Source organism: Leptopilina heterotoma, unplaced genomic scaffold, assembly GCF_015476425.1.
Source record: "Leptopilina heterotoma isolate Lh14 unplaced genomic scaffold, ASM1547642v1 Lhet_188, whole genome shotgun sequence".
NCBI lineage: Eukaryota > Metazoa > Arthropoda > Insecta > Hymenoptera > Figitidae > Leptopilina > Leptopilina heterotoma.
The window spans coordinates 108997-127906 of NW_025110907.1; the positions used below are offsets into that span (position 1 = coordinate 108997).

Consider the following 18910-nt stretch of genomic DNA (forward strand, 5'->3'; position numbering starts at 1 on the left):
CTAATTTATTACTTCCACTATTCCTAAAACTAATTTTCTACAATTATATTTTTTTCATCAATCTTTTTTTTTTACTAAATAATTCGACTAAATTCATTCTTCTCTTTTATACCTTGTTAAAAATATATCTTCAAAAAACTCGTTAATTTCAATTTTTTAAATAATCACATATTAAAAATTTCCTCAATTGACTGCGTGGTTTATGGACTCTCCTTTATGATGTTATCATTAAAGTTGATAATGCAAAGTGATCTTTGAAGTCAAGAATTGCGAAATTTGACAATATACAATATTTTAGTTACATTATTTTGTTTTCCAAACAGTTTTTTTTTAGAAATAATATTATTTACCAATTTTATTACTACCTTTTTATATTTTAATTTTTTAAATAAATAAATTGTGAAATTTTTATCGCGAATTGATTGAATTACGCAACTAAAAATCAAGTGTCAAAAAAATGACAAACAAAGAGGAGCAATTTGGTGAAAAATTATGGGGCGGAAGATTTACTGAAAATATGAGTTCATCATTAAAGAAATTAAATTTTTCAATTGACATCGATAAACGAATGTATAGGGAGGACATTGAGGTTCGTTTCCACTCTGGGTCATTTTGACCCGGATTAAGAATTCAATTAATGCAAATTTTTAAATTTCTTGTTTCACAGTTTTTCTAAGGGTATCAAATTGAGACAAAAAACGAATCAAAATATTTAAAATTCAATGCAAAATATTTGGGTTTGGATCAAATTGATCGCTCAGTGTTTCAATTTTGTTTCATAACATAGAGCTAATTAATAATTACATGCAAAAATTAAAAAAAAAAATTTTATTACTTACAATTGTAAATTGAAAGAAGATCCTGTGAAATTTTCCTCAAATGAAGAGACACTCTTAGTTTTCTCACTTTCATTCATATACATTTCGTCTTTCAATTTCTTTTTAATTTTAGGGCAGCATCGCATATTCCGAATCGCTCCTCGATGCTAAACTATTAACAACAGACGAATATAAATCCATAATTGAAGGTCTGAAAAAGGTTAAGTTTCTAATTTACCTTGTTTGGAAGTCAAGAAATGTAAAAAATTAAAAATATATAAAAATTAAAAATTATTAAAATATTTAGGTTCAATTTGAGTGGGACAATGATGAGTTTGAAATAAAATCGGAGGATGAAGATATTCACACGGCCAATGAACGAAGGCTGACAGTAAAATTTCTATTACTTTTTTATTCTCTTATAAATTAATAATAATATTGTGACTATTAATGACTAATAATGACATATTAATGAATATAAATTAATTTAATTATTCAAAGGAAATAATCGGCACAGTAGCACGAAAAATGCACGTGGGAAGAAGTAGAAATGATCAAACTACTACCAACACAAAAATGTGGCTTAGAAAATCAATTAATTCAATTTTAATCATCATAACCGAAATCATTCAGGTGATAATTTCCAAATATACAAACACAATATAAAATAACGTAATTAGTAATAAAGAACTTTAATTTTTAATAATTTATTTTCAATAATTTACTAAACTTTAAATACTTTCATATAATCCAAAAAAAGATGCTAGTAACGAGATCTGAAAAAGAAATAGAAATTCTAATGCCAGGTTACACACATTTACAAAGAGCCCAACCAGTTCGTTGGAGTCATTGGCTATTGAGGTTTGAAAACAATTTATAAAATATTCAACATACTGCAAATAATGATAAAATTTAAAAAAAATATAAATTATAATACAAAGGTAATTTTCAAAAAAGTAAACTAAAATTAAATGATTCTAGTCACACTTGGAGTTTAAAAAATGATTACGATAAGCTTCTACAAATGAAACAAAATTTAAACGTTTGTCCTTTGGGAAGCGGTGCTTTAGCAGGCAATCTCCTTGGAATTGATAGGGAAAAATTGGCTTTAAAACTTGAATTTGATTCTGCATCTTCAAATAGTATGCATTCTGTTGGCGATCGCGATTACGTGGGTAATAATACAAAAGTATTAAATATTTAATAACGAAAGTATTAAACAAAATATTTGCAAATTATGACAAAACTATTATATTAACTAAAAGGTATAAATTATCTAAAATTTGATTCTAAATTACAAATCTTTCAAGCTGAATTTCTATTCTGGGCTTCTTTAACTTCAATTCACTTGAGCAAAATAGCCGAGGATGTGATTATTTACAGCAGTGAAGAATTTGGATTTATTAAACTATCAGATTCATTTTCAACTGGCAGCAGTTTAATGCCACAAAAACGCAATCCTGATAGTATGGAACTTCTACGGGGAAAATCGGGCACGATTCTTGGAAAAGTATTAATAATAATAACAATACCTAATAAAAACAATAATAATAAAATATAATTTTACTATTTGTCTTAGTGCTTCGGCTTCATGGTAACATTAAAAGGAACTCCTTCAACGTACAATAAAGATTTACAAGAAGACAAAGAAGCGCTTTTCTCGACATTTGATATTTTTTTGGAAATGTTGAGAACTGCAAATGAGGCTTTAAGAACTTTGAAAGTCAATAAAAATAAATGTGGAGATTCATTGAATTACAATATGTTGGCAACAGACATAGCTTATTACCTCGTGAAAAAAGGGGTACCAATTTCATTATAATTAATTTCAATAATTTAATTTTAACCTCTTCTTGACACACTGGATCATTTTAACCCTGATTAAAACTTTATTAATTAATTAATTTTTAATAAATATTTCGATTTTAATTAATACCTTCAAACTTCGAATTCCAATCACTTCGCCTACAATAAACGAGGTTTACGGATGGTTTAAGAAGTGTGTGCTTTTAAACACTTTTCAATATTATTCATGATCTAGTATGAAGAACTTCTGTTTAATTTACAGAACTGAAAATGTCAAGTTAATTATTTAATGAGCAGGCGCACAATTGGAGAAAAATTCATAGAGATAAATGACACGAGTCTTTTGCTATAAAATTAATAATCATCAAAAAGGATTTATTAAATGTCATGGTGTTAAAGTTGTAGGTCCAATTGACCCAGTGTGTCAACGATATGACAAAAAAATAACAGCGTCACTAAAAGTTTAATCTGAGAATAAGATATTAAAAACAATTTTTAGATTCCCTTCCGAGACGCACACAATATCGTTGGCAAAATTGTAACATACGCCGAAAAAAATATAATCGCAATTCAAAATCTACCTTTACAGCAACTGCAAATATTTTCGTAAGTTTCGCATATTATCCCTTTTGCCGTTACTAACTTTTATCGTCAATCGTCAATTTTTGACATCTGATGGAGACTTCATGAGTAACGTTCTATGTTAAAAATCGAACTCCAACTTTACACCGAAAGATTGAAAATTATATACTTTTAATCCCAAAAAGTGTGAATACTTTCGTTTGACTAGATGAAATGCAGATTGAAATAACATTATTTCAATCTTTTTGATGTAAAGTTGGAGTCAGATTTTTAACAATGTAAGGCGATACAGTGGTGATAAGTTAGCATCAGCAAAGGGTTAATATAAAAAAAAATTGTCTTTTCAGTAAATAGTAAAAAAAAATAAAAAGTTCATCTCACTCACAGGTCAGCTTTCACCACAGACGTAAAAAATATCTGGAATTTCGAAAATAGTGTCGAACAGTATAAAACCGAGGGAGGTACGAGTTTAACAGCAGTTCGGGGACAAATTGAAGAGCTGAAAAATTGGTTAAAAAATTGTGTATAAATAAACATCATCTTTGATTAAAAAAAAAGAAATATAATTTTGGTACAGATTAAAATAGATAATTGTCAATAGATTTATAAGCTATATTTCTCAAGAAGGCCAATGATATGTAAAAATACATTTATATATATTTATATATAGATTTATATATAATATATATTATCTATGTACAATACTCTATTAAATGTCAGGTGCAGCAACCAAGATATACACATACTATACATATAATTACATTTTAAGATTTTTCTTTTTCTTTTTAAAAAGACCATGATCACCATTAGAAGGTTTCACCTGTTCTTATAGGTTAAAAATAAATTTAAGATCTTTAATGTTTCGCATTTCTTTGCAACGATTCTTTATAAATTATCTTGTTACACATAGTTAACATTTATCGATGCTCTTAACACACATTTTGTGTTCTTATCTCTTTTCTTTTCTTTTTTTTTCAATAAAAAAACTCACTGAAACTTAAAAGTTAACTTTGAAAATCGAAACCAACAAATTTTGTATAAACAATTCAAATTTAAGTTTCAGAATAATGTTATTTCAAATGTAAGTGACGCGCTCGATGCGCTTTTAAAAAAAGGTCCTAAGAGCAAAGAATTTTATGGTTTGTTTAATTTTTAGAGTAAAACTACAGAAGGAGAAATCGATTATGATTAAAAATTATTATGTCATTAAACATTTAATAAAAACTGGTTTTTAATTTAATTAAAAGGATGTTTTTAGTTACGATAAATCTAGTAGAAACAATTCGTTTGCTTCTCAGGTACCTTTCTTATAAGTTAAAAAAGAATTGTTTTAAGAATCAAATGGTCGTTTTTCTTAAACTAATACAAAATAAATAAAAAAAGAAACAATTTTTTGCAAGACATTGTAGAGTACTACACTGGGAATTATAAGATCTGACAGTAACTACAACTACCAGTTTTTTTTAAATTTACTCTAAAGTACAATTTTTTTCTGGTGTATAAAATTTACACTATCTGGGAATAAAATTTCCTTTTTTAATAATAAAATTAACATTCTATTTTATTTAATTCCATTTGGCCGCAAAACTTTTTTTTCATAAATATAATATAAACTTTTTCTGATAATTAAATATGACTGTCAGGTCTCATATTGTAGGACAACACATCTTATTTATATTCAACATTTTTCCTTTCATTAACAAAAATTATATCTTAAATTTTCTAATTTTCGATACATATACATTTATGTGCAACAACTAAGTTTAACATTGTGAATGTTTTCAATGCTACCACTTGATTTTTTTTATTAAAAATTAATAAAAATGGTTCAAAATTTCTCCTTCATTTTTTTTAAAAACAATCGAACAAATAATACACGCGAGACTTGAAAGTGTTGTTGTGATAAATAAAGTTTAAAAATATTTTCTCATAACCATAAACTACTATAAAGTTCATTGTTATATTATATATTTTTTTTATATATATATATTTATATGCAATTTGCAAGGCACTCCAGATTTATATTACAGCTATATTTTACAAATGACTGGCTACCATTTAATAGAGCTTTTCTTTCCCTTCAACAAGAATGATTCTTTTTCCTTGTTTTCAAATTTGTTTCAAAAAATTTTCAATTTTAATTTAAATCTCTTTAACACATATTTTATTCAAAAAACTAAAAATTCTATGGAAAAAAATGAAACTCGTGTAAAAAATGAAAAAATTTCTTTCATTCAAACATTCGAAACTGAGAATGATTTTTTTAGTGCTCTATACGAGAATATGGTAACCTATTTATACACACTTAAGATTTTTACCCTAGAGAACAATATCACTAATATTCAGCGACCATAAATATTTATGTTAAATTGAAGAAAAAAGAACTGAAACATTTTTACTGTGATTATTATAATAATGTTGAATAAAAAGAATCAGATATTAATGAAGCGATTAGCACAATTAAGACAATAAATGAATATCGACAACACTGTCAATTATTTTCAAGAGAAGATTTCTTACTCCATTATTATTATTTTAAAAAAATGACTATGACTCGTTGTACAGAAAGTACCTTTAAATTCAAATAAAAAATTTTCCTCTTAGTTTCTAAAAATTTTTCAAGTGACAAAGTAATTTCTTTTTTTTTTGACGTAATTGAACTGTACACATTTTGCTAATGTCACTGGTGATACATATATATTTTTTTCTTTTATCTTCTGTGGCGATTGGTAAATGTCTTTACTAAAAAAAAAAAATTGCCCTCCCAGTTTGCATTTATAAATGTCTGCGACATGTTCATAAACTTTGGCTTCTCGCTTTAGTAAGAGCAAGTTTCACAAGCCTTCATGGTCGTACATAAATACAATATGTTACATTAACACTTATGTATAAGAATGCATGTACATCACTGTTGTTTTCTTTTCAAAACAACATTCATTGTCATGTACATGATTAGCACATGTACACGATTATTAGTTAACGAATCTGATACAGTATTTTAGGATAAAACACCAACCTCAGTCACTTTTCTGCTGATAGAGTTCCTTCAACGATTTAAGTTCATCGATCAATGTTTGGTTTCTATTCTCCAAAACGGCGACACGATTTTCTAGACACTTTATATATTCCTTCTTTTTTCTTCTGCATTCACGTGCTGCCTCTCTATAATCATTTATTTTAGGCTTAGAATAATTTTTTGCACTGATAAAATATCAAACATTCATTCTGTCTTCGTCAATTATTAAATCGGTTCAGTATATTCAGGGTTTCAGGGCTCGAACCAGTGAAAGTATTTAAAAATAGTAAATACAGACTTTACGGAGCAAAATAATAAAAAATTAATTTAATATTATATTTTTGTATTCCTTAAAAATTATTTTCATCACTTCAATTCAAATATTATTATCAAGAATTTTTTAACTAAAATTCTTCTTTAAATCAATTATTTTTAATAATTTTCAAAAAAAAGTTTTTTGACAATTTTCAAATCCATTTGTTTACAATTCAATTTAACGAAATTTCAATTCTTCGAAAATTCTTCAATTAAATATATATTAGGAAATAATATCAAAAAATTTCAAAAAAAAAAAGAATTCAATTAAACCTTTTGAAAAAAATTAATTCCACAGAATTGTTAGTTAAAATTTTAATTTGAAATCTTTTCAGAATTCAATTATTTCTAAAAATTCTATGCTATAATGCTTTTAATATTCAATTATAATCTAAAATTTTAACTGAAATTCATTTTTAAATCAATTTTTATTAGAAAATTTAATTAAAATTCAATTATTTAAAATTTTAAATACAAAAATTAATAACTTAGTGAATAATTGAATGTTTCTTTAAATTGAATTCCTAAAAAGAATTTTATTATTTATGAAAATAACTGAATTTAAAAAATAAAAAATTTAAATTACAGTAAATAATAATAATTACAATTTTTTGAGAAATTTATTAAAAATTGTTCATTCGAAATAATAAAAATCCTCTAAAGGATTTTATTATTTATAAAAATAATTTAATTCATGCAACGAATTTAAAAAATTTTTTTAAAAATAATTAAAATCGAATAATTTTCTTATTTGTAAAAATAATGAATTTTTTTTGAAGAATTTTATGAAAATTTAAAAGCATAATTCAATTATTTCGAATAATTGGATTAAAATTGTATTAAAAATAATTGAATTCTTCTAAGCAAATGTTATTAAAATTTAAAAAAATTATTAATATATTTTAAACTGTTTTTTTTTTGAAATATTTTAGATAATTGAATTTTTTTGAAGAATTTTATAAAAATTTAAAAGAATAATTCAATTATTTCGAATAATTTAATTAAAATTCTATTAGAAATAATTGATTCTTTTCGAAAAATTATCTTGATAAAGAAAATATTTATTTATTTTCAATTATTTCAAATAATTGAATTTTTGTGAAATTTTTTTTTCATTCTAATTGAATTTTCGCGAAGAATTTTATTAAATATTTTTAAAATAATTACATTTTTTTTGAGAATTTTTATTAAAATAGTAGATATTGAAAATCATTGAATTGAAAAAAATTTTTGAAAATAATTGAAATTTCCTCACGAATATTATCAAAAAATTTTTTATTTTAAAATAATTGAATTGATATAAAGAATTTAAAAAAATGTATTTTAAATAATTGAATTATTGCAACAAATTTTATTAAAATTTTCAAAAATAATTGAATTCTTATGAAGAACTTTATTAATTTTTTTTTAAATAATTGAATTCTACAATAATCGTGTTTCTTAATAATTGAAATTAAATATTTAATTCTTGAATTTTATTAAATTTTTTACAAAATAATTTAATTCTTTCGAAAAATTTCTTTAATTTATTCAATTTAATCAAAGTTTTTAATAATTGAATTCCTAAAAAGAATTTTATTATTTATAGAAATAATTTAATTCTTATGATGAATTTTACTTTTGGGAAGAATTTTATTAAAATTTTTGAAAATAATTGAACTTTGGAGAAGAATTTTATTATTTATAAAGATAACTGAAACCATTATGTGAATTTTAAAAAAATTTTTACCATTATTGAATTTTTGCAAAGAATTTTATTACTTTTGAAAATAATTGATTTTTTGCAAAGAATTTTATTACTTTTGAAAATAATTGAATTTTCGAATGAAACTCTAAGGTCAACAATCACTCCGAGTGAAAATAGAAATAATAAAAACAACTTTTTCGCATTTAAATTGTTAAAAAAAAATTGTCAATTTCCATTTACCTGTTTTTAAGAAGCCTCAATTCTCGTTTTCTTGCTGCGTCCTCAACAACAACCCCATGTCCTGTGTAGGCTGAAACATTGCAAGAGACTGTACTTTGGGAAAAACCAGAAAATTGAATTATTTATTAAACTGACATCAATTTAAAGGTAATTTTTAATAGTTCAGAAACAAACATTGCCTTTAAAACTGCCTGAGAAAGCAAAAAAAAAAAAAAAAAAAGAAAAGAAAACTAATTCTCAACACACCTGGAACGAAAAATTGCGTGTCCTGTCCTTGTGCGTATTGTACAATTGTTCCTCCCGCTGTCGCCGAATTGCTCATAGTTAAAGTGTGAAGTCCAGGTACACCTTCTCCTTGGGTGGCAATTTGAATCGTACCAGCAGGAATGACTAAAAATTAATTTACAAAAATTCATTTTCGATTTCAATAAAAGAAAATTGCGTGAGAAAAATAGAATTCTGTGAAATGATTGTTGAACAGGACTGTTAAAAACTATTTTTCTGTTTAAATCAAATTTTTTCTTTTGCTTATTTTTGCAGTAATGATAAAAAGACTAATTTTATAATAGAAGCAACAAAGAATAATTTTAATCTTCTTAAGGAATTATTTAGTGAATCAAACTTGCTGAACAGACTAGGTTTTTTACGATTAGCTACTATTTGAATACTTTTTCAAATTTGTGACATTAAAAGCTACTTTTTTCTTTTTTTTTTTGAAAAATTCCACTATAGTTAAAATACAAAAATTAATTTCAAACAATTTTAATAAAATTCGTTGCAAGAATTAAATTATTTAAAAAAATTTTTATAAAATTCTTCGCATGAATTCAATTATTATAAAATTTTTTTGATAATATTCGTGAGAAAATTTCAATTATTTTCAAAAATTTTTCTCAATTCAATGATTTTCAATATCTACTATTTTAATAAAAATTCTCAAAAAAAAATATAATTATTTTAAAAATATTTAATAAAATTCTTCGCGAAAATTCAATTAGAATGGAAAAAGAATTTCACAAAAATTCAATTATTTGAAATAATTGAAAATAAATAAATATTTTCTTTATCAAGATAATTTTTCGAAAAGAATCAATTATTTCTAATAGAATTTTAATTAAATTTTTCGAAATAATTGAATTATTCTTTTAAATTTTTATAAAATTCTTCAAAAAAATTCAATTATCTAAAATATTTCCAAAAAATAGTTTCAAATAAATTAATATCTAATTTTTTAAAATTTTGATAACAATTGTTTATAAGAATTAAATTATTTTCATAAATAATAGAATTTATCTCAAGAATTCAATTATTTTTAATACAATTTTAATTCAATTATTCAAAATAATTGAATTATGCTTTTAAATTTTCATAAAATTCTTCAAAAAATTCATTATTTTTACAAATAAGAAAATTATTCAATTTTAATTATTTAAAAAAAAATTAAATAAAATTCGTTGCATGAATTAAATTATTTTCAGAAATAATAAAATCCTTTAGAGGATTTTTATTATTTTGAATACAATTTTAAATAAATTTCTCGAAAAATGTAATTATTTTCAAAATTTTTTATTTATTATTATTATTATTATATTTTTATTATTATTTTAAAAAAATTGTCCATAAAATAATAAAAATTTCACAGGAATTCAATTATTTACAAATTTTTTTTTTTTAATTTCTTCGCAGTCATTCAATTATTTTGATAAATAATAAAATTTTTACACAGATTCAATTATTTTCGTAAATAATAAAATTCTTTTTAGAAATTCAATCCTTTTTATAATTAATTAAACGGATTGCAGAATTTCAATTATTTTTATTACAATTTTAATCAAATTCGTCGAAAAATGTAATTATTCTTAAAAATTTTATTAAAATTCGTCAAAAAAAATTCAATTATTTAAAAATTTATTGATAAAATTCTTTATGAAAATTCAATTTAAAGAAACATTTAATTATTCACTAAGTTATTAATAAATTATAATTAGGTGAACGAACATTATATTGGATAATTTATTTTAGAAATTATGAAGAAAAATTAGTCTTTTGAAAAATTTTAGTTAAAATGTTTTGAATATATTGAAAAGTCTCGTAAAAAATAAAAATATTTATTTAAATTTCCAATTAAGTATTTGTAAATTTCGCCAAATTAAATAAATTTTATTAGTTAAAGAATTTTAAAGAATTATATTATTTTACTTTCAAAAATTATTTTTATAAGTAAATAATCGTATTTTTGAAGAAATTGAAATTGAAATTCAGAAAATAATTGAATTTTGCAAAAATTTAGAATTATAATTATTAGCGGGCTAAGAAAAAAGTCGACAAATTTAATTTTCCGATAGCTACTTTTTTACTTTTTTCAGTCTGAAACCAACTTTTTTAAAATTAATTAATTAATTTAAATTGCTTCCATTTCAAAAATGTCAAAACAAGAAATTAAAAGTAATTGATTAAAAAACTAATTTTATACTAAAAATTTGATTTAAATCATAATTTAAATGGAAACGTATTTTTAATCTGTTTAAATCATAACAGCCCTGTTGTCGAATTAAAAAATACTTTGACGCACAGCAATAATTTACTGCGATCTAGAAATGTGGGTTAAAAATGTCTCTTTAGAGAAAAAGCGTATTTTTTTCAAAAGCGATACGTGAACTAATCAATTAATGAAGAGTTATGAATGAAAGGTTTACTCCAGCAAAGATTAAGCAAGAATGCCATACCAAGCAAAATATCCCAGAGAGTTTTTTAAAAAATTTTTTTTTTTGTGCTTTACGATACAACGAAAGATATGTGAATGAATTTTGCTGTAAATTTTAAGCCATTTTTTCCCCTGAGTAATATTGAAAGGTAAAGGGTAAAGGGAGGAATAAACATGCAATGAATATTTTTTTTCATGGGAGTGACAGGATAGACATACAGAAGAAAAAATAACCAACCTGTCTGATAATGGAGCGAATGAGAAGACACTTCACTGTCCACATTCGAGTCACACTCTGACGAAGATTCTAAAGTATGCAAACGACCCTCTGTAACACCGAATTCGGACGAAACCCCGATTTTTTTTCATCAGATTCTTTCTTAACTTAATTTAGTTTTTTTGCTAAATACTTTTACTTTTTTTTTACAAAATCCAAACTCGAAGACTATTTTTTTCAAAAAAAAAAATACTTCGAGTGTTGAATTTCGACTTTCCTGTTTATTAAACAAATAACTAAAAAAAAAACTTGACTGAAAAAGTATTGTGCAGTCAGGTCATACAGAAATAAAATGAAAGAAAAATCGATCTGACAAAAGAATTAAAATTTCCATTTTTTTCTGTTATTAATTATCATCACGTTTATATAAAGTTTTAGTCATTGTATTAAATTTAAAAATTATGCTTATTAATTAACTACACTTACACATTAGGAAAGGGAAAGGGATGTTTCATTATAAAGAGACAAATTACAGCTATAATTAATTCTTTTGAAAAAAAGCTTGGTATGGCATTCTAGTTATTAAAATATAAAATACATTAATATAAAATTATTGCTAAAATTGTAATGTTAGAAAAAATATTTTTGCATGAATAGAAAAAATATTAAATTGCACGTAAAGAAAATTATTAAAATATTAACTGCTATTAACTATTCAAATTCACGAAGTCTATAACTTTGTAAATTAAATATTACAAATAACACGAAAAGCATTAAATTAAATCTTTAATGAAAGAAATAACCCATAAAAACCGTAAACTAATTTTGAATATTTGAACTAAATTTTACTATTCTTATTAAAATTATGTATAATTAACACCAATTATCTATAAAGTTAAGTTGCTTTGTATTTATTAATTATTAATTATTAATAATAATGATTGCTTTTTATTTTATTTATTAATAATGATCTTGCATTGGAAAAAAGTATGAAAACAATATTTACTTCTATTGAATTTTTCTAGGAATCAAAAGAAATGTTCATTAAAAGTGTGCAAAAAACAAAAGCTATTCTTTCTTTTTTTTAAAAAATTTGGAACTACTTCTCGTATGAACTGACATGCACTTTAAAATTTTGTGTTTAAAATAAAGGAAACTATTGTAATAATTTCATGTCGCTGTTCTGTTTTCGCTAATAAATTTCTTAATTTTTTTTTTAAATATTATAATAGTTTCCCCACTTGATAACGAAATTTTCTATTAAAAATAAAAAAATGTTTGTAAAATAAAAAAAAAAAAAAAATGGAAAATACTTTCTATATAATTTTTCTGCACGAATTTTGTGAATGGAATTCTAAATTTTGCGTTTTCAGAATTTTTCCACCCTGAACATTGAATCCAACAATGAAAACATTATTAGATATTTCAAGGCTCGAACCAGTGAAATTATTTAAAAATACGAACTTACGGACCAAAAATTAAAAATTTCGGACAAATTTACGGACAAAAATATAACCAGTCATTATCAATTCAATTATTATTTTCAAGAATTTTTAACTAAAATTTTTCTTTAAATCGATTATTTTTAATAATTTTTGAAAAACTTCTTTAACAATTTTCAAATCCATTTCTTTACAATATTCAATTTTACGAAATTGCAATTATTCGTAAATTCTTCAATTAAATATATATTAGAAAATAAAAACTTAAAATACAAAAAAATTCAATTAAACTTTTTCAAAAAAAATTAATTTCAAAATTCAATTATTTTTAAATATTCACGCTATAATGCTTTTAATATTCAATTATTATCTAAAATTTTAACTGAAATTCATTTTTATGAAATAAAAATCAATTTTTATTAGAAAATTCTACTACAAATTAAATTATTCAAATACAATAATTGAATGTTTATTAAAATTCAATTCCCACAAAGAATTTATTTTATAAAAATATTTGAAAATAATTGAATTCCTGTGAAAAATTCTAATATTTTTATAAATAATTGATTAAAAAAAATAATTCCATTTTTTTATCAATTCCTGCAAAATTGTATTAAAATTAATTGAAATCCAACAATGAATTTTATTATTTATAAAATAGTTGAATTGTTGCAAAGAATTTCATTAAAATTTTCAAAAATAATTGAATTTCTGAGAAGAATTTTATTGTTTATGAAAATAATTGAATTATTGACAAAAATTTTATAAAAATATTTAAAAATAATTGAATTTCTGTGAGAAATTTTGTTATTTTTGAAAATAATTGAATTCTTTTGACGAATTTTATTAAAATTTTTAGGAATAATTATACATTTATTCAAGGAATTCGATTAAAATTGTATTAAAAATAATTGAAATTTTTTAATGAGTTTTTTTTTATTATTTATGGAAATAATTGAATTCATAAAAAGAATTTTATTATTTACGAAAATAATTGAATCCATGTAAAAATTTTATTATTTATGAAAATAATTGAAAGATTGCGAAGAAATTTATGAATAATTTATAAATAATTGAATTTCTGCAGTCATTTGTAATTTCTCTAAAATTCTCTAAATTATATCGTAGAATTTACAAACTTTTTGTCTTTTCTCAATGAAATTACGGACTTTACGGACGTTTTTTTAAAAGACGGACTTTTATGGGATTTACGGACTTAGTTCGAGCCTTAATATTTAGAAAAAGGGATGTTTGAATCCTCTTTTTTAGTTTTTTTTTTTAGTTTTTCTAAATTGTTCTCTAAATTTATTGAGGTGCATACAAAATTTCGAAAATTTAAATAAAAAGAGAAAAATCTGATAATAGAAATTTAAATTCTTTTTTCATAAAAGAGAAAAACCTCAGAATTCATGTTCAACATGGCAAATTTAGAAAACACTTTTGTATTTCATTCACAAGAAGAGAAAATTAAAATTTGCAGAATCGGGTTATTTAATGAGAAATAATAATTAGTTTACCTGCTATTTCTCCACCTCCTAAATCGTTAAGAATTTTCCTGTATGACGGCCGTCTCGTGAGAATATCACGTCTTTTTTTCGGAGATTCTTCGTCTGAATAGCTATCATCACTCGCCGTTTCAACGACCTTTGATTCAAAAAATAAAATAATTTATTAATAATATTATATATTTAATAAATAAATTTACAAAAAATGAATTACCTGGAGTGTTTGTAAACCTCCTGTCGTTTGAATGACTGAGTTGGGTTTAACGAGGATAACATTGCCTTTGGAGAGGGCAACAGGTTGAATATTTGTTGCTGTCTGAATTACAGACTGTTGATTGGGTTGTATTACAGATTGTACCTGTATTTCGAATTTAAAAATAACATTTTTAAGTAAACAATAAATTATTACAATAAATAGTAATTAAATTGAACAATAAAACTATTTTTTAAATGATGCAGGTATGCCGTAAAAATTTGATTTTCTCTTTTCCTAAAATGTTGATTTTTTCCCTGATCTCTATAAAAAAATTTTCTAAATTTCAACATTTTTTTTTCCTTTTTCAATCAAATTACGGATTTTATAACCTTTTTTTTTAAAAAAAACTGTTTTTTAATTTTATTTTACCCCAACTTTTCCTTAAATTCCTGATTTTCCTAAATCGTGACAAACCTGAGATGTTATTAAAATGAATAAAATAACCAGCATTATACAAAAAGAAGTTCTGTTTTGCTATTTTCGTTCAGAATTAAAAAAAAACTCTTTAGAATATAAAATGAGTTTTTTTTATTTCCCGGTAAGATGAGGTTAATTGAAAAAATTAAAATATTTACAAATATTGCTCAACTTTGAATCATTTCAGTTCCAAACTGTTATTTCTGAATTTTTGTTTTTTAATTTCTTTCAATTTATCTGTGTGCATTTATATTCTTTTTAATATTTATTAAATTAATTTAGAAATTATTCCTGAATCGTATTTGTTTTAAATACGGAAATTATCTGTTCAAATATTGAAATTATTGGTTCAAATAAAATTTATTTGATTGAAATAAACATTTTAATACAATTTAATCAATCTCTTAACGGATCTACTATTTGAAAGTTTTTTTTTTGAGTTTTAAGGTTTTAAACTTAATATTCTAGCTTCAAATATAATTTCTGCAGAAATATCTGTAAATATCTGTTATATTTGAAGTAAAGTTGGCATCTAGAAAATCCAGACAAAAACGGAAAATTTCTTAATTAAATGTATAGGAATTTTTGCTAGCAAGTCTCAGAGGAAGGATGTCATAGTTGCATAATGCTGGTTACCAAATTGTTGCTAATTTCTGTTTAAAGTAATAATTGTACCGATGTGGCAATAACTGGAGCTGCATCGCCACTATGCGATCCTTGCGATAGTTGATCAACAGCTGAGCCGTTTTCTTCAACCATACTTTCCATAGCCCGAGAACGTTTGCGAAGCCTGCAAAAAATATAAACTGTTAAATACAAGTTACAAACTTTGCCAAAGAATAAAATTAATTAAGCTTTCAGTTTTTTAAAACTGTTTAAAAAATGGAAAAGAAACTAATAAAACTAAAAAATATTGTAAAAAACTAAAAGAAACTAAAAAATACTGGTAAAAAAAACTAAAAAATTAAAGATACTGTAAACAACTAAAAGAAACCAAAAAACTAAAAAATTATGGTAAAAAAAACTAAAAGAAACCAAAAAACTAAAAATACTGGTAAAAAAACTGAAAGAAACTTAATGAAACTGTAAAAAACCTAAAAAGAACCGAAAGAAACTAAAAGAAAACTTTAAAAGAATTAAAAGAACCCGTAAAAAATTTAAAATAAACTACAAGAAATTGTTAAAAAACTAAAACGAAATGTTTAAAAAAAAGTATCAAGAAATCACTCTCATAACCAGAAAAAAAACATCAAGAGGAAACTTAACCTCAAAACATCAATTTTCATCCTATCTTACGCATATAAAAACAAAAAGCAGTAAAATTCCAACAAAGATTTTCCCAATTAAGCAGATCAAGAAGACTAAGACGATTTCATAAAAAAGAACAAACCAGACATCGTACTAAAAAGTTCCCGGCAAAATGATGTAACATTAAAAGAGTTGAGACACTCGAAACCAATAAAAATACATTTATCCCCTAGAGCACAACAAACAGAAATGTCGTCGACAAAAACTCATATTCACACTGTAATCGAATTTTCCCCCTTTTTTTTTTGAAAATAGCGCCAATAAAGAATTCAACAATACAACTGCGTCATTTACATAAGCGAGTCTAAAAATAATAAGCGAACAATAAAAGCGCAGAGTGGAATGTTCCTAAAGAGAACCTGTGTGTGTGGTTGCTCGCTCGCTCTCTCTCTCTGTAAATATTGACGTGAGAATTTTTGCGACCAAAATGTTGATGAAGTTATTAAAGCGTGTGTTGTCCGCGTGCAATTGTCAACAAATACTTGGCAGTCATGAGGGGAAAATAATTATTAAAAAAAGCGCGCGATATCCCAAACGCTCTGAATTACGGTTAAAATCGCATATTTGAAAAATATTCCGCAAACATCAACTCGAAAGACGCCATATTTCGCGGGATATCGTGCCCGAGATGTATGTTTTGTTCGTGTACCGTGCCAAAAAGCATAGGCTCGCGAATAACAAAGCATTTTGGATGTATTGCAAGTACCATGGTCCACCCCCGGTTGTTATTCTCCAGCTGAGTACTTACCAGTTACGTATTTCTCGTCACCAACTTTGCTGTCGGAGTGGGCAAAACGGGCAGGTACGTAGCAGCCACGTCAAAAGTCCAGTCACTTCGTCACTGGTGAATCTTGAATCTCAGAACTGCGCGTCACCAACAAAATGGCGGAACACTATCCCCACCATCTACCACCGTTTTCAATATTCCTGTCCAGAGAACCACACACACACACACACACACTTTCCCAACTTCCCCGCACACATTGAATTTTATCTATCCCGCGCTTTTCTCCTATTACTCTTTTTCCTAAAATATTAGAAAAATCTTCTTTAAATAAAATTAGAAAAAACTATTTCTCGATAATAAACTTATTGTCCTTGACTTTTATGCTCGCTTTCATGACACTCGTTCCAGTGCGCATTCTTCCATTGATTTAGAACCAATTTTTTTTCCTTATATTTTATAATACTCTTTTAAATAGCGTATACAATCCCCCCCCTCGCGACAATTTTTCCGATAACTGAATATTGTATTATCGATTATGAATCATTTTTTAAATATATACCCAAGATAAGAAATTAAAAAATATAGTTATAGAATTGTTTGAAAAAAGGCGCGAATTTCACATGTCACATGTCAGTAAAGTCAGGGAAATGTCAGGGAAATAAATTTTTTGTCAGTAAAGTCAGAGAAATGTCGGGAAAAAAAATTTTTGTCAGAAAAATTAAGAAAATTGAGACTTTTTTCGATTAATTTTCAAAAATTGCAAGTATTTCGACTTTCTTCTAAACATTGCAACAAAATACAACAATTTTTAGTAAAAAAAAAAAGTGCAACTTATTTTGATTTTTATAATACGAAAAAATAAACAAATCTTTCAAAAATTGATTTTGAATCATTTTTTAACAAAATTAAATTTTTCAAATATATCCTACAATAAAATTTTTTTTAATAGTTGACATTTTGTAAAATTTAATTGAAAATAATTAATTTATTTCAAATATTTTGTTACAATTTTTGAAAATCAATTTTTGAAGAATTTTAATTGCAAATTTTGAAAATAATTGAAATATCAAAAAATATTGATGAAAAATCTTTAAAGGTAAATATTTAAAAATGAAAATTAATTAGGTAGCTTCTAATTTTTTAATATTCAATATTTTCAGTATTTTCAATTTTACCTACATATTTCCAAAAATAAATTCATACTAAAATAATAAAATTTTAGAATTATTTTTAACATTTTGCAGAAAACAATCATGTTCAAAATTTTTAAATAAAATTCATCAAAAAATTGATTAGTTTTTTTAAATTGTACAAAAATTCTTTTCAGAAATTCAATAGGGTTGCCACAAATATTTAATTTTATTTTTCCCTGATTTCCAGGCAAATTTTCCCTTTTTTCCTGACCCTAAAGAATATTCTGATTCACTCTAAAAATTATTAGATACTCAAAAAAAAATATTCTATTACATTTATTTACAAATTTCTTTAATTCTAAAATTATTCAAAAACATCAATAATTTCCTTTTTAAATAAATATTTAATCATTATTATTTTTCTGTAGGAATTAAACTTCTTCAAAACATTCAAATTCATACCTTTTTGAAAACCATACAATTTTTCAAAAAAAAAAGTTAATTATTTACAAAAATCCTAATAAAATCCTTCGCAAGAATTCAATTATTTTTACAAATAGTAAAATTTTTCAAACAAATTCAATTATTTAAATTAATAAATAAATAATTTATTGAATCTATGTAAAGAATTTTATTATTTATATAAATAATTGAATTCTTGTAACGAATTTTAGTCAAGTTTATAAAAATAATTAAATTTCGGTGAAGAATTTTATTATTTATATAAATAATTGAAT

At 23.7% G+C, this 18910-nt stretch overlaps 2 protein-coding genes and 1 long non-coding RNA gene across 8 annotated transcripts in view; 1 reads left to right on the forward strand and 2 right to left on the reverse strand.

Annotated features, from left to right (window-relative positions):
- The window catches only part of LOC122500534, a 45760-nt gene extending 44787 nt beyond the window's left edge, over positions 1–973 (reverse strand). The window contains exon 1 of the long non-coding RNA XR_006301486.1: positions 840–973. This is a non-coding gene — a long non-coding RNA (uncharacterized LOC122500534). The remainder of the gene's footprint in view (positions 1–839) is intronic.
- Positions 206–6041, forward strand: LOC122500528 (argininosuccinate lyase). The gene is made up of 10 exons (XM_043609486.1): positions 206–589; positions 952–1038; positions 1126–1209; positions 1320–1451; positions 1579–1679; positions 1800–1993; positions 2129–2328; positions 2398–2622; positions 3124–3230; positions 3594–6041. The coding sequence occupies exons 1-10, from the start codon at positions 458–460 to the stop codon at positions 3733–3735; spliced, it is 1404 nt and encodes a 467-aa protein (XP_043465421.1). The 5' UTR covers positions 206–457; the 3' UTR covers positions 3736–6041.
- LOC122500530 (cyclic AMP-responsive element-binding protein 1) lies at positions 3798–17510 on the reverse strand. Of its 6 annotated transcripts, none has more exons than XM_043609494.1 (8): positions 17062–17510; positions 15681–15795; positions 14547–14690; positions 14345–14471; positions 11407–11496; positions 8711–8854; positions 8465–8525; positions 3798–6368 (listed from the first exon to the last, which is right to left on the reverse strand). In XM_043609494.1, the coding sequence occupies exons 2-8, from the start codon at positions 15771–15773 to the stop codon at positions 6224–6226; spliced, it is 804 nt and encodes a 267-aa protein (XP_043465429.1). In that variant the 5' UTR covers positions 15774–15795; positions 17062–17510; the 3' UTR covers positions 3798–6223. The 6 variants fall into 6 exon arrangements, with proteins under 6 accessions (XP_043465429.1, XP_043465426.1, XP_043465427.1 ...); XM_043609491.1 differs by having other exon boundaries at positions 8465–8534; positions 17062–17507; XM_043609492.1 differs by lacking the exon at positions 17062–17510 and adding an exon at positions 16673–16975 and having other exon boundaries at positions 8465–8534.
- Positions 17511–18910: the final 1400 nt, after the last annotated feature.